At 42.1% G+C, this 15,177-nt stretch overlaps 1 protein-coding gene across 10 annotated transcripts in view; it reads left to right on the forward strand.

Annotated features, from left to right (window-relative positions):
* REXO5 (RNA exonuclease 5) overlaps positions 1-15,177 on the forward strand; it is a 44,082-nt gene that overhangs the window by 399 nt on the left and 28,506 nt on the right. For all 10 annotated transcript variants that reach the window (XM_019011919.3, XM_019011920.3, XM_019011918.4 and 7 more), the window contains exons 2-6: positions 119-258; positions 6,315-6,427; positions 8,059-8,185; positions 9,251-9,347; positions 14,896-15,036. In XM_019011919.3, the coding sequence (XP_018867464.2) occupies positions 121-258; positions 6,315-6,427; positions 8,059-8,185; positions 9,251-9,347; positions 14,896-15,036 (616 nt within the window). In that variant the 5' untranslated portion in view covers positions 119-120. The remainder of the gene's footprint in view (positions 1-118; positions 259-6,314; positions 6,428-8,058; positions 8,186-9,250; positions 9,348-14,895; positions 15,037-15,177) is intronic.

A 15,177-nucleotide genomic window follows, 5' to 3' on the forward strand; every position in this document is an offset into this window, starting at 1 on the left:
AGCGGATCCGAGGGAGGTTGAAAGCCGTCAAGCCCGTGCAGCTCTCCCGCTAGGAGGCGGCACGCGGGGGAATAGGGGCGCTGGAGTTTCCCCAGCTCTACCTCATCTTTCTCCACAGCCATGGAGCCAGAGAGGGAAGGGACCGAGAGACACCCCAGGAAGGTCAGGGAAAGGAGGCAGGCCCCAAATAAGCTGGTCGGGGCGGCTGAGGCGATGAAAGCCGGTTGGGATCTCGAGGAGAGTCAGCCCGAGGCCAAGGTGAGCAACGGGGATCCCGAGCAGGCGGCCGTAGGCGGTTTGGAGCTCCCGGACCCTCGTCCAACCGCCGTCGGGGGCCCTGGATTCGGGCGGGCTCTCCGCCCTGGCCTCTCCGAACCTGATCCCTGATCATTAAAATGGGAATGAGTGTAATACCACTTTCCTGACACAAGGCTGTCGTTGGCTGTCACTGGGATAGTGAGTCGGCCGAGTGCAGTGGCTCATGCCTGTAATTCCAGCACTTTGGGAGGCCGAGGCGGGCGGATCACGAGGTCAGGAGTTCGAGACCAGCCTTGCCAACATGGAGAAATCCCCGTCTCTACCAAAAACACACACAAAATTAGCCGGGCGTGGTAGTGGGTGACTGTAATCCCACCTACTTGGGAGGCTGAGGCAGGAGAATCGCTAGAACCCAGGAACCGGACGTTGCAATGAGCCAAGACCACGCCATTTCACTCCAGCCTGGACAACAAGAAAGAAATCACGTCTCAGAAAAAAAAAAAAAAAAAACTGGGATAGTGGGCTGGGTGCAGTGGCTCACGCCTGTAATCCCAGCAGTTTGGGAGGCCAAGGCGGGAGCATCATTTGAGGCCAGGAATTCAAGACCAGCCTGGGCAATATAGCAAGGACCCCATCTCTTAAAAAGCAAAACAAAACAAAACAAAACAAAAACTGCCTGTGCATAATAGGAATGTTCATCGATATCCTGGGGCACAAAAATACAATTCCTTGCGCTCGTGCAGTTTACATTCCAGTAGGGCGGGGGTCCCCAACCCCCTGTGCACAGACTAGTACCTGCCTGTCCATGGGGTCCCCAACCCACTGTCCACAGCTGGCCTGTTAGGAACCGGGCCACAAAGCAGCAGGAGGTGAGCGGTGGCCGATAGAACGTTACCCCCTGAGCTCCACCTAGGCATTAGATTCTCATAGGAATGTGCCAAACCTATTGTGAGCCCTATTGTGAACTTTGCGTACGAGGGTCCTAGGTTGCATGCTGCTTATGAGACTCTAATGATAAATGTAATGCACTTGAATCATCCCGAAACCATCCCCCCAGCCCTTCTCCCAGTCGGTGGAAAGATTATCTAACACGAAACCGGTCCCTGGTGCCAACGGTTGGGGACCGCTGCAATAGGGGAATAAAAAGGCTGATTATCCCTATCATCCTTACCATTTATTGAGAACTAAATATACTTCATTCATCCCTTCAGTCGTTCATTGGGCTTTTTTGTTTGTTTTTGTGTTTGAGACAGGGTCTCTGCTCTGCTGGACTCAGGCTGGACTACAGTGGTGTGACAAGGATCCTCCTGTCTCTGCCTCTTACAGTCATGAGCCACTGCACCCAGCTATTCATTGGTTTTTATTGTCTGCCATGTGCTGGGGCACTGACCTAGGTGCTTGGGGTACATCAGTGAATCAAGTTCACTGCCCTAGTAGGTCTTATATTCTAGTGGGCAGAGACAAATGATAAAAATAAGTTATAATATGTGAGAGGGGGATTAGGGATTTTTTGTTTTTGTTTTTGTTTTTTTGAGGTGGAGTCTCCCTCTGTCGCCCAGGCTGGATTTGGCTCACTGCAACTTTTGCCTCCCAGGTTGAAGTGATCCTCCCACCTCAGTTCCAGCAATTAGATGGGACTACAGATGTGTGCCACTGTGCCAGCTAATTTTTCTTTTTTTTTGTAGAGATGGGGTTTTGCCATGTTGCCCAGGCTGGTCTTGAACTCCTGGACTTAAGCGATCTGTCCACCTTGGCCTCCGCAAGTTCTGGGATTACAGGCATGAGCCACTGCTTTTTTCTGTTTTTTTTTTCGTTTGTTTTTTTTTTTAAAGAGAGACAGGGTCTCCAACTCCTGGGATCAGGAGATTCACCTGCCTCAGCCTCCCATAGTGCTGGGGATTACATGTGTGAGCCACTGCACCCAGCTGAAAATTTTTTTTATTAAAGTGGGATTCCAGTTTTTTTGCCTATCAAATTTGCAAAAAAATGTTTAATGTTTATGTGGTAAGTGTAAGGAGATTGACAATCACATATTTTGTTATGTTGAAACAATCTCAAACTTTTAGAAAAGTTGTAAGAATAGTATCAAAACCTCCCCTCAACCAACATTTGAAAGTAGTTGCTGACACAATGGTCTTTTTCTACCCACCCTCAAGATATTTTATTATATATTCTCTATAAACCTACATAATCACAATGCAACCATCAAAATTGGAAATTACCATGGATATATCATGACCATCTACTCCTCAGATGCCATCCAAATTTTCTGTAGTTGTTTGAATAACCCTTTTTAGCAATAAGATCCAGTCTAGAATTGTGTTAAATTTAATTGTCATGTCTCCATCAAACAGTTCCTTAGTCTTCCCTTGATATTCATGACTTTACTGCATTTGAATAATCCTGGGCCAATTATTTTGTTGAATGTCCCTTAAATTAGATTTCTCTGTTTCTTCATTGATTAGATTCAGATTATATACATCTTTAGCAGGAATATCACAGGAGTGATACTCTGCTCCCTTGCAGATTGTACACAATTTGATTTGTCCCATTATTGGTGATATTAACCTTGATAACTCGATTAAGATAGTTTCTACTAAAGTTCTCTAAAATTATCTTTTTCTCTGTGTAATTTTCGTTCTTATTTTTTTGAGACAGGATCTTGCTATATTGCCCAGGCTAGTCTGGATTCCTGGGCTCAAGCAATCCTCCCACCTCAGCCTCAGTGTAGCTGAGGTTACAGGCCCAAGCCACTGCTCCCAGCTGTCTGTAATGTGCTTCCTCAAACACTTTGGGCTTATGCATTTACTTTTTTATCAGTATGATGAACTCAGTGGTACCTATTTTGTTCAGTGTGTTACTATCTTTTACTGGATTGTGATGCTTTAAATATCCAAGATTTTGTCATTAAGCTAGCTTCTGTGGCCTTTTGACATGACAACATCATTCTTTGAGCATGTCATTACTTTCTGGCACAAGAAGATATTCCAGGCTCATATGTGCTTTCCCTACCCCAAGCCTGGAATCAGTCATTTCTCTTAGGGTACCTGGTTCTTTTTAGTGTAGAATGATATTTAGATTTGGGTGCTATGGTGATGTTAATACAGATGCTTCTTCACTTAAAATAAGATTACGTCCCAATAAATCCATCGTAAATTGAAAATTTTGTAAGTTGAAAGTGTATACACACACACACTTACATTTAAATATTTTTCTGTATTTTACTTATGTGAATTCACATCAGTATCTCCACTTTAATCCAAATCCAGTAACACAGGGTTCATTCTATTCATTCTAGTTTTCTCCTTTTTTTTTCTTTTTTTTTTTTGAGACAAAAGTCTTGCCCTGTCACCCAGGCTGGAGTGCAGTGGCATGATCTCTGCTCATTGCAACCTCCCCCTCCCAGCGATTCTCCTGCCTCAGCCTCCTGAGTAGCTGGGATTACAGGCACCCACCACCACGCCTGGCTAATTTTTGTACATTTAGTGGAGATGGCGTTTGCCCATGTTGGCTGGTCTCAAATTCATGACCTCAAGTGATCTGCCCACCTCAGCTTCGCAAAGTGTTGGGATTACAGGCGTGAACCACCGCGCCCAGTCCATTTTCATATTTGTAACTTCCTTCACTAACAATGAGAAACCCGACACCCAACATCTTCAGTATATTTGATCAATCCTTATTGCTGCCGCTGACCCACCCTCACACCCTCTTGACTCTGCTTAGGCTCTGTCACCCTGCACTGGCTCCATCACCTTGTACCAGGTCATCTTCCTTTGTGAGCACCCTCATCCTATGACAGGTGGCTGCCACCATCCCTCTCAGGTTTATACCCTCATCCTGTTCAGGCTTTAAACCCTGCAACAGGCCACTACTGTCCCTCAGCATTGATGCCCTCCTTACCCTAAATAGTTTCTGACATCTGATGTCAGGACTCACTGCCCTCCCTTCCTTCCTGTATGGGTGACCTCCTTGTGCTGCTGAGGCTTTGACACCCCACACCAGAGCACCCTCCTGCATGAATGTCCTCGGCTTCTGCTCCTAGTCCTGGACTGTCTCCTCTACAGGACACCTTCCTCACCCAACTCAGGCTCTTGACATCCCATGCCTGGCAACCAGGGTTACTCACCGCCATATAGACTCCATCTTGCTCAGTCTCACCTTATTAATCTCATGTTTTTATTTGGTAAAAACAAACTGGCATATTCTTTCAGGAGTTCATTTGAACCAGGAATTGATCCTAAGAAAGTAGATAGATGTACAAAGGTGTCTGTACAAGGATGTTCATCATAATGTTGTTTGTAATTTAAAAAACCAGTGTTATCAATAGGGAATTTTTTTCAGATATGTTATAAATTTTCAGGTAAATTTAGAAAATGGACTATTATTCAAGTATTAAAATTGATTTTTTTTAACTGATATGGAAAGATACAGATTAAGTTCGGGAGTAGGGAGTTGGTTTCAAAAAAGAATGATTGATAAAATCCACTGCGGGCTGTATAGTATAGAGATAAGCCTGCATTCCAGTCTTGGTTCTATCATTTATCTGTCTCTCCAATTTATCTGTAAAATGGGGATGATAGTAGTACACACTTACAAAGTTGTGATAATTAAATGATTTAATGCATGTAAAGTGATCAGAACTGTGTTTCGCTAATGTAAGAGTTTAACATTAGCTTAAGGCCATGGGAAGACATTAGCAATAATATCTGATGTTTATTAAGTACTTATGTCAGGTACTAGCCTCAGTACATTGTACTTGAACTATTTCATTGGTCCTCCCAATTATTTAATGAGATAAAATTATAATTACTCTCTAGATGAAGAAACTGAGTCCTAGAAAGGCTATGGCACTGGTCCAAGATGATAGAGCCTGGTGTTTGAACTCAGGTAGTATGACTCTAGGGCTTGAGCTTCTAACCGCTATGCTCTGCTGCCTCGCAGACCAAAACGAAAGTGGTGATTACCTCTAAGTTGTACTTTTATTTTAATTATCTCTGAGGTGACTTTTATTTTCATTTCTCTGTCATTTACAATTCTCTGTTAATGAGTCTTTTATAACAAACACGAATTACTTTATTAAACAAATATAGGCTGGGCGTGGTGACTATAGGCCGGGCGTGGTGGCTCATGCTTGTAATCCCAGCACTTTGGGAGGCTGAGGAGAGCAGATCGCTTGAGCTCAGGAGCTCGAGACCAGCCTGGGCAACATGGTAAAAACTCATCTCTACCAAAAATACAAAAAAAATTAGCCAGGTATGGTGGCATACATCTGTGGTCCCAGCTACTCAGGACACTGAGGCAGGAGGATCGCTTGAGCCTGGGAGGCAGAGGTTGTAGTGAGCAAAGATAGCGTCACTGCACTCCATCGTGGGTGACAGAGTGAGACTCTGTCTCAGAAAAGAAAAAAACAAGTATAAGTTCAAAGCCTTTTTAAAGGGGTTGGGAGCTTCGCTGAACTCTTGTTGCCCAGGGGTAAATTCTGATTCATTAGCTTAGGCCGCATTGATCTATGATCTGGCTCCTGCTTCCCTCTCCTCATACCTCCACTACTATGCAACATGCAATCCTGGCTCCTTGCCAAACCATTCTACATGTTGAATGCGATGTTCCCTCCAACATGGCATTGTTTTCAAGGCTCAGCCTCAGTATTTTCATCTCAGTAGCCTTCCCCAAACTCTCTAACCCCTAAGGCAGTTAGACTCCTTGTTCTCATAGCTTTGTAATAGCACTTACCCACACTGTGTTGGAATTAGCTATTGCTTTCTCTCCCTAGTAGAAGGGACTCTGAGAGTGTGAATTATGTTTTATTTATCCTATCCCTAGCATGTAACCAAGTATCTATAATTCAGTTTTGTGTCAATGATAGTTACTTTATTAATAATGTCATACCTACCACATATTGTTATTTTAGACCATCATTTTCAATTAATTAGCACTTCCTTATGTTAGAATATACCTGTATGTTAAAGTAATCAGAAGCTAGAATAATTTAACTTGCTTTGTTGGTATTCTTGATAACCAATAATGGCTTGCTACGCCCTGATTAATCTTTGCAGAAAGCCCGCTTATCTACCATTTTATTTACTGACAACTGTGAAGTAACCCATGACCAGCTGTGTGAATTGCTGAAGTATGCAGTTCTGGGCAAATCCAATGTTCCAAAACCCAGGTATGAGATGAATTTAAATGGTGGGTATTGACCAGCGGTTTCTTTTTTTTTTTTTTTTTTTTTTTTACCTCTCCCAAGGCTCCATCATTCAAACCAGAGGTTTCAAACTGGCTTATCGACAGTATTTTTTTGCTATGCAGCATGTCCTGAATTTTTTATGATGGCTGCCAAGTGTTAATTCTGGAAATTCCTGTATAAAAATCTACATTTTCTTCTTCCAAAAACTCAAAGATGGCAGCTATCCCTATATTCCCACATGGCAATAATTTGTCAAAGCTGAGTGGTGGTCTCCCCCTTTATATGGGACATGTATACTACAATGTCCTACCTGGCCTGCTTCCCATATTTACAGTATCTGTCTGGCTACTATAGATATTTTAGTTTGTTTCCCGTGATGCAGACTTAGCTGAAATAACAATAATCTGTGAAGAATTCCAGTTAATCTTTTTTCTTTCTTTTACAAATAAAAGGCAAAGAGAGCCCAGGCATAGTGGCTCACACTTATAATCCCAGCACTTTGGGAGGCCAAGGTGTGAGGATCACTTGAGTCCCAGAGTCTGAGACCAGCCTGGGCAACATAGCGAGACCCAGGCCCTACGAAAAAAAAAAAAAGAGAATCTTACTATTCTGATATTGTTGGTGCCATTATTAAGTGTCTTATGAAAAATATTTTGTATGTATGCAAATAATACACACGTCTTTCTGGGGGAGGTTGTTATGAATTGGCTAGCTACTTCGAGAACTATCTTCTCCATCAGCAATTGCAGCCATCAGTCTGTCAGTTTATCTAAAACTGTTTTTTTTTTTTTGGTAGGTTTTATGTCTCTATTGCAACTACCCAACTTGGCCATTGTAGCCCAAAGCAGCCATACATAACACATAGACAAATAAGCATGACTGTAGTTCAATAGTCTTATTTACAGAAATGGGTGGAGCAGGATTTGACATTTTTTTGAGGGGGGATGGAGCCTCGCTCTGTCACCCAGGCTGGAGTGCAGTGGCATGATCTCCGCTCAATGCAACCTCTACCTCCCAGGTTCACGTGATCCTCTTGCCTCAGCCTCCAGAGTAGCTAGGATTGTAGGCTCATACAACCAGGCCCAGCTAATTTTTTTGTATTTTTTTTAGTAGAGATGGGGTTTCACCATGTTGCCCAGGTTGGTCTTGAACTCCTGACCTCAAGTCATCCACCTGCCTCGGCCTCCCAAAGTGCTGGGATTACAGGCGTGAGTCACCGTGCCCGGCCAAAACTGAATTTCTTAAAGCCAGCCATTTGATTCCCTGGTTTAGGAAGGACCGCAGAGTAGGTTGGTATCTTAGGGATGACTTTGTAAAGTGAGCTTAGTTCTGATTCCAAACAAACCTTAATAGGACTGTGAATTTAAATGCATTGCATTTTGCTTGGTATTTTACTGGATTTGAATACAACAAGTATTTATCTCTAGGGATCTTTATTTGAATTCTGTGCAATAATGGCTGTCTTCCAGTTCCAGGCAGACAGTGAATGGTGATAAATTCTATTAACTCTCACTCACTGCTTTTCCTGCTCCTTCTCCCCTATTTCCCCTCTATATGCCTGTAACTGACTTAAGGCCATCTGTCTTAACTGTGTTGGTTTGATTTCTTGGCAGCTGGTGCCAGCTTTTTCATCAAAACCACCTCAACAACGTAGTGGTTTTTGTTCTGCAGGGAATGAGTCAGCTACACTTTTACAGGTTCTATTTGGAGTTTGGATGTCTTCGAAAAGCATTCAGACATGTAAGTTAAGAAAACTTTGTACTAGGGGCTGAGTCTGTTTTCCCATTCTGAGACTAATACATGTGTCAGGGACCATGCTCCTTGGCAACCTAACTGAACAAACAGTAGGGGATGCAGAAAGCAAAAGGACCTTAGAGGCCTCATGTAGATCTGTCTCTGATTTTCTTTGGAAATCTAGGCAAACTCTTATTCCCAGGTTATAATCTGTAGCTCCTAGGTTGATATTGTTCTATTTTATTTGGGCTATGGTGTTTTCGGAAATTGTAAAATATAATACAAGCTGAGTTTTCTACCTCTCTTTAAAAAAATCGCAAGATTGGGCACCCTTAAAACAGTATATGGAACTGAATAGCAGTTGTCATCTTTAAAAAGAGGCACCTGCTGTCCATTTTCCCGTAGCCTCTTCCATTTCCTAGTGACCCATTTCATCCATTTATTCCTGAAGGCATTTGAGTTGGTGAGCCCTAATTTAACCTCCCTGGGTCACCATTTTCTTTTTTGCTTTCATTTATTGAGCACTTCCTGTGTATCAGGCTCTCTATTAACCACGGACCACATGCTACACGTATCATCTTTAATTATCACAATAGTCTTATAAAATAGATACTTTTTAATTTCCATTTTGTACATGAGAAACTGAGTAACTTGCCCGAGTTCCAGCTAGTAAGTGGTAGGGCTGAAATTTAAGCCCAGGTGAACCTGAAGCTGAAGCTCTCAACCTTTTTGCCGTGTGGTACCATCTATTCTGATGGCAATGGCGTGCTTTCCAATGAAATAATAGATTTGGAAGAACTTTGAAAATACAAAGGGACTTTTCTTGTCTAAGTTGTATATTTCTGTAAAGTTTGTCTTTTTTACAATATATAATCATAGGGATCAGTTAGTGTTGTGTGGCTTCATTTCCTTAGTCACTTTTCTATATTAAGGAAACAGTTCTCATTTTAAAATGCTAACAATTACTGTCTAGGACTTTCAAAGCACTGAGCTGACAATAAAAGTCCAGGCCTTTCACAGTATTTTAGCTGTTTTCAACCATTTTTGTAAAACCTGTTAATATATTTTCAGAAATTCCGCTTGCCTCCACCATCATCTGATTTTCTAGCTGATGTTGTTGGGCTACAAATTGAACAAAGAGCTGGAGATCTGCCCAAGACAATGGAAGGTATAGCTATGATGCTGGTTTGATGATTTGCTCACTCTAAAAGATACGGATATGATTGTAAGTAGGTTTAGCACAACAAAACTCAATTCTAACTAGCTTAAGCACAAAAACAATTTTTTTTTTTGAAACGGGGTCTCACTCTTGTCACCCAGGTGTGAGTGCAGTGGCGTGATCACACGGCTCGCTGCAGCCTTGACCTCCCAGACTCAAGCAGTCCTTCCACCTCAGCCTCCTGAGTAGCTGGGGAACTACCAGCACAGGCCACATCCCCAGCTAATTTTGTCTGTTTGTTTGTTTGTTTTGAGAAACGGGGCTTCACTGTGCTGCCCAGGCTGGTCTCAAACTCCTGAGCTCAAGTGATCTTCCCACCTTGGCTTCCCAAAGTGTGGGGATTATAGGCATGAGCCACCATACCTGGGCCACAAAAACAGTTTTTTTAAGGAAAAATGGGCAGGTACCCAGGGAAATTAGATAGCAGGAACCACAGCCAGGGTTCATGCCTCAGAAACAATCTGGTTAGATAGCTAAGGATACCTGGGTATCACTGTATCACTGACGTTGGACTCTTATGAATTACTGTGAATAATTTCTAAATTATCACTGGGTCTTTGTACCCACCAGTGTACAGGTGGGAAGGAAGATCTTGCCTTTGACTAATATAAGGGATACCTGCTGATACTACTCACAGTGAAGAATAGGCAGGAGGTTTAGATACTAGCCAGCTGAAAGATTCATGATAGCAGTGTGTTTTTCAAACTGTGGGTTGTGTCCTATTAGTAAGTTATAGGTAATCTTTTTGGTTTTGCAGGGAGGTGAGTGATAGAGTAGTATAGGACTTATCAGAGTTAGTTGCATATAGTAAGGTTAGGTATTGTTCAATGATACTCTATTTTGTGTTCAGAAATAATTAATTGAATAATTGCACTGAGGGAACATGAAAAAGTAGTGAGGAGTAACTTGATTTCTTATCTCCTCTAGAAATGTGCTTGCATTATCCTCTGTCCTAATCCCCACTTCTAATTTTCTATCTTTCTGTTGTTCTCTTCTTCTCTTGGATGCCCATTTTTGATCTGCAGTTGTATTTGATTTGATCTGCACTGTATTTTAAACATCTGTGATTAAATCACAGAGTAATCATTATGAGATTCTAGGTTCAAGTAAAAGCATCACGTTGCAAAAGAAAAGATGTAATCAGGAAAAAGAAATTTGACATGTTTGAAGAGTACAGCTTGTTGGACATGCTGAGAAGAATAGGAGGAGGTGGTGATGAGAGACAAAGCTGGAAAGGCAGATTAAAGCCATATCCTGCAGGCTTTGTTTTTATTTTATGTTTTATTTTCATATTCTGTACCAGCCACGGAGAGACAACCTACAGGCTTTGAATGTCATGCCAAAAGAATTTGGATTTTATTCTGTAGGCCTTGAGGAGCCGGAGAGGTTAGGGCAACTTCTCCATCCTCCTAAGTATTTCACTTCATTTTCCAGTGCTAAATATCAGAGTCCCCAAGGCATAGTCCCTCGCACTCTGATCTTCGTTAATCAATCTTTCCTTCGGAGCATTCATCTGTTCTTGCCAAGTTTACCTATTAGTTTTCTTTGAACGACTCCTGTATCTTTATCTCTAGGTCTGATGCCCCAGATTGCAGGCCTGCATTCTCAACTGCCTGCTGAATATTCCAATTGCTATTTGGATATTCTACTGTCCTCAGTCATAACATAGCTAAATGCGTTTTTCTCATCCTCAAATAATGGTCTCTTCATATTCCCTCTTGTTGGTGTCATTTTTCTCTAAGACACCAGTGTTGAATTTTACAATTTTCTTTTGGCTCCCTATCCCCAAACTGTCTGCATGCCTAATTCCCTTTGCTCCTATAAATCTCTATTCAGATGTCAATTTAACAGAGATCTTCTGAGATCATCCTATACAAAATATATGACAGTAACCCTTTTCCTGCCCCAATATTTCCTATCCTTTTCTCCTCCTTTTCTTCAAAGCCCTTATCTTACCTGATATATTACATATTTATTTGTTTGTTATCCATATTTCCAACTATAAGTTAAATGTCATGAGGAATTTTGTTGGTTTTGTGCATTGGGGAATTCCTAGTGGCCAAAACAGTGCCGGGTATATAATAAAGTTATAAATATTTAAATATTTTGCTGGCTGAATAATTTTTTCACCATGTTCTACCAGTTTTTCATGTATGTTTTATATATCCCTTTTTCTCCATAGCTTCCACTATCTTAATTCAGATGCTGTAACAACTTCTTTTTGAAACAGAGTCTCGCTCTGTCGCTGAGACTGGAGGGCAGTGGGATGATCCCAGTTCACTGCAACCTCTGCCACCCGGGTTCAAGCGATTTTTGTGCCTCTCAGCCTCCTGAGTAGCTGGGACTACAGGTGTGCACCACCATACCAGCTAATTTTTGTATTTTTAGTAGCGACAGAGTTTCACCATGTTTGGCCAGGCTGGTATTGAACGCTTGGCCTCAAGTGATCCACCTGCCTCAGCCTCTTAAAATGCTGAAAGTACAGGCGTGAGCCACTGCACTTGGCCTTTTTTCGTCAACATTTATTTTAAGTTCCTGGGTACATGTGCAGGATGTGTAGGTTTGTTACATAGGTAAATGTGTGCTGTAGTGGTTTACTACACAGATCAGCCAATCACCTAGGTATTAAGCTCAGCCTCCATTAACTATTCTTCCTGATGCTTTACCTCCACCAACCCCTCTGACAACCCCAAATGTGTGTTGTTTACTCCCCATGTGTCCATGTGTTTTCTTCATTCAGCTCCCTCTTGTAAGTGAGAACATGTGGTGTTGTTTGGTTTTCTGTTTCTGCATTTACTGAGAATAATGGCTTCCAGTTCCATCCATATCCCTGCAAAGGACATGGTCTTGTTCCTTTTTGTGGCTGCATAGTATTCCATGGTGTATATGTACCACATTTTCTTTATCCAATCTATCATTTATGGGCATTTGGGTTGATACCATGTCTTTTCCACCTGCACATATCTTTATAATAGAATGATTTATATTCCTTTAGAATATACCCAGTAACATGATTGCTGGATCAAATGGTATTTCTGCCCCTAGCAGATGCTCACAATTTTTTGGCCAGAATTACTGTAAAGCCCTTTCTAGCCTCTTTCTACTTCGCTTTCTTTCTTTCTTCATTTCTTTCCTTTCCTTTCTTTTCCTTTCCTTTCCTTCCTTTCTTTTCTTTCTTTCTTTCCTCCTTTTTTTTTTTTTTTTAAATTTAGGCTGGGCGCAGTGGCTCACACCTATAATCCCAGCACTTTGGGAGGCTGAGGCAGGTGGATCACCTGAGGTCGGAGTTGGAGACCAGCCTGACCAACATGGAGAAATCCCATCTCTACTAAAAATACAAAATTAGCCGGGCGTGGTGGTGCATGCCTGTAATCCCAGCTACTCAGGAGGCTGAGGCAGGAGAATCATCTGAACCCGGGAGGCAGAGGTTACAGTGAGCCAAGATCGCACCATTGCACTCCAGCTTGGGCAACAAGAGCGAAACTCCGTCTCCAAAAAAAAAAAAAAAAATTTAGAGTCAGGATCTCCCTCTGTTGCCCAGGCTAAAGTGCAGTGGCACAATCTAAGCTCACTGCAGTCTCAAACTCCTACATTCAAGCGATCCTCCTGCCTCAGCCTCCTGCGTAGCTAAGACTTGCAGTCATGCACTACCATGCCTGGCTAATTTTTGTTTTTGTAGAGACTGGGTCTTGCTCCGTTGCCTAGGGTGGTCTCAAACTCCTGGACTCAAGCAATCCTCTTGCCTTGGCCTCCCAAATTGCTGGGATTACAGGCATGCCATGCACCCAGCCTCTACTCCATTTTTTACAAATCTTGGAGGTTGATGTTTCTTAAAACACTGCTTTAATTACATCACTTCCGTTCTCAGGAGCTTTTTGTGGCTCCCCATTACATATTGAATGGTGGACGAAAGTTAATTATGCTCCTGTCTCAACTTTGTTTCCTATGCTCATCTCTTGCACAGACCTTTCTTTCTTCATTACTGGTCTACTGACAAACCAAGTTTACTCTACATTTCTGTCTTGCCTGGAATGCCCTCTTCTACTTATGATACTTTGGCTATTTTCTTTACAAGGATCAGCTACTCACTTAGGTCATCTTGAGCAAATATTGTTTGAAGAAGGATGTATGTGGGTAGAAAGCCAGCAGGAACCTAAGTGCCCCTAGTAAAAAGATTTTCTCCAACCCTTTCATAGCATCTGCTTATCTGTGTATTTTCTTTTCTCTTCTGACTAGTCAGTTCTCTCTCTTTATATATATATATATATATATATATATATATATATATATATATATATATGTTTTTTGTTTTTTTTTTTGAGACAGAGCCTTGCTCTGTTGCCCAGGCAGAAGTGCAGTGGCACAATCTCTGCTCACTGCAACCTCCGCCTCCCGAGTTCAAGCAATTCTTGTGCCTCAGCCTCCTGAATAGGTGGAATTACAGGTGCATGCCACTACACCTGGCTAATTTTTGTGTTTTTAGTAGAGATGGGGTTTCACCATGTTGGCCAGGCTGGTCTTGAACTCCTGACCTCAAGGGTTCCACCTACCTCAGCCTCCCAAAGTGCTGGAATTACAGGTGTGAGCCACTGTACCTAGCCCAGTTCTTTATATTTTTTAGTGAAAATCCTTAAAGCAGGCAGTCTGATGAACTTAACTACTTAAGATTTTCCCTCTGAGAGCATGTCTTGATAAGGAATATCAAGTCATTGGTCAATCTATAGATGATCTCTCTTGAGCCAGGTCATACCCTTAATCCAATCAGTAATGGTCCCTGGTTAAAGAACAAGCTTTTGCTGCTTAAATAGGTGGCTGAGGGTGGAGTATATTTAGCTAGAATGAACCATAAGGGAGAGACAGGCACTGTAAAGAACAGGTTGAATATACCAACTATCTGAATTCTGTCTTTTTTTAAGACTCAATCTTTTCCTTTCTTGATCTCTGACACTCTATTGTGAAGTATATTCCTCCTCCTATCCCTTTATTTTTTTAGCTCATTTGGGACTTCATTTTCTCTGTGTTTTTTTGTTTGTTTGTTTTGAGACGGAGTCTCGCTCTGCTGCCCAGGCTGGAGTGCAGTGGCGCGATCTCGGCTCACTGCAAGCTCTGCCTCTCAGGTTCACGCCATTCTGCCACCTCAGCCTCCCGAGTAGCTGGGACTACAGGCACCTGCCACCACGCCCGGCTAATTTTGTTTTTGTATTTTTAGTAGAGACACGGTTTCACCATGTTAGCCAGGATGGATGGTCTCGATCTCCTGACCTCGTGATCTGCCTGCCTCGGCCTCCCAAAGTGCTGGGATTACAGGCGTGAGCCACTGCACCCTGCCTTTCTGTGTTCTTATAATTGTAATAGATTGCAAGCCCCTAAATGGTTGGGGCTGAGTTTTATACATCTTTTGATCTTCCTTGTGCTTAGCCTATACAACCTTAGGAGACATTTCTTCTAGGGTTCTTAAACACACATTCTAATATACGTTCAATTGTTTTTCTTTCAGGGCCTTTACCTTCTAATGCAAAAGCCGCCATCAACCTTCAGGATGATCCCATCATTCAAAAGTATGGCTCTAAGAAAGTGGGCTTGACCAGATGCCTTCTGACAAAGGAGGAAATGAGAACGTTTCACTTTCCATTACAAGGTTGGCTTAGGCTTAATCTGATATTGCTAACAATGTAAGAATATCTAACAGCTTATTTAAATACTACTGTTTGAGATTCATTTATCTGGCTGTTTTTTGAGTGGCTTATTCTTATTTCATCTTCTATTAATGAGGAAATAT

The sequence above is a fragment of the Gorilla gorilla genome, chromosome 18 (assembly GCF_029281585.2).
Source record: "Gorilla gorilla gorilla isolate KB3781 chromosome 18, NHGRI_mGorGor1-v2.1_pri, whole genome shotgun sequence".
NCBI lineage: Eukaryota > Metazoa > Chordata > Mammalia > Primates > Hominidae > Gorilla > Gorilla gorilla.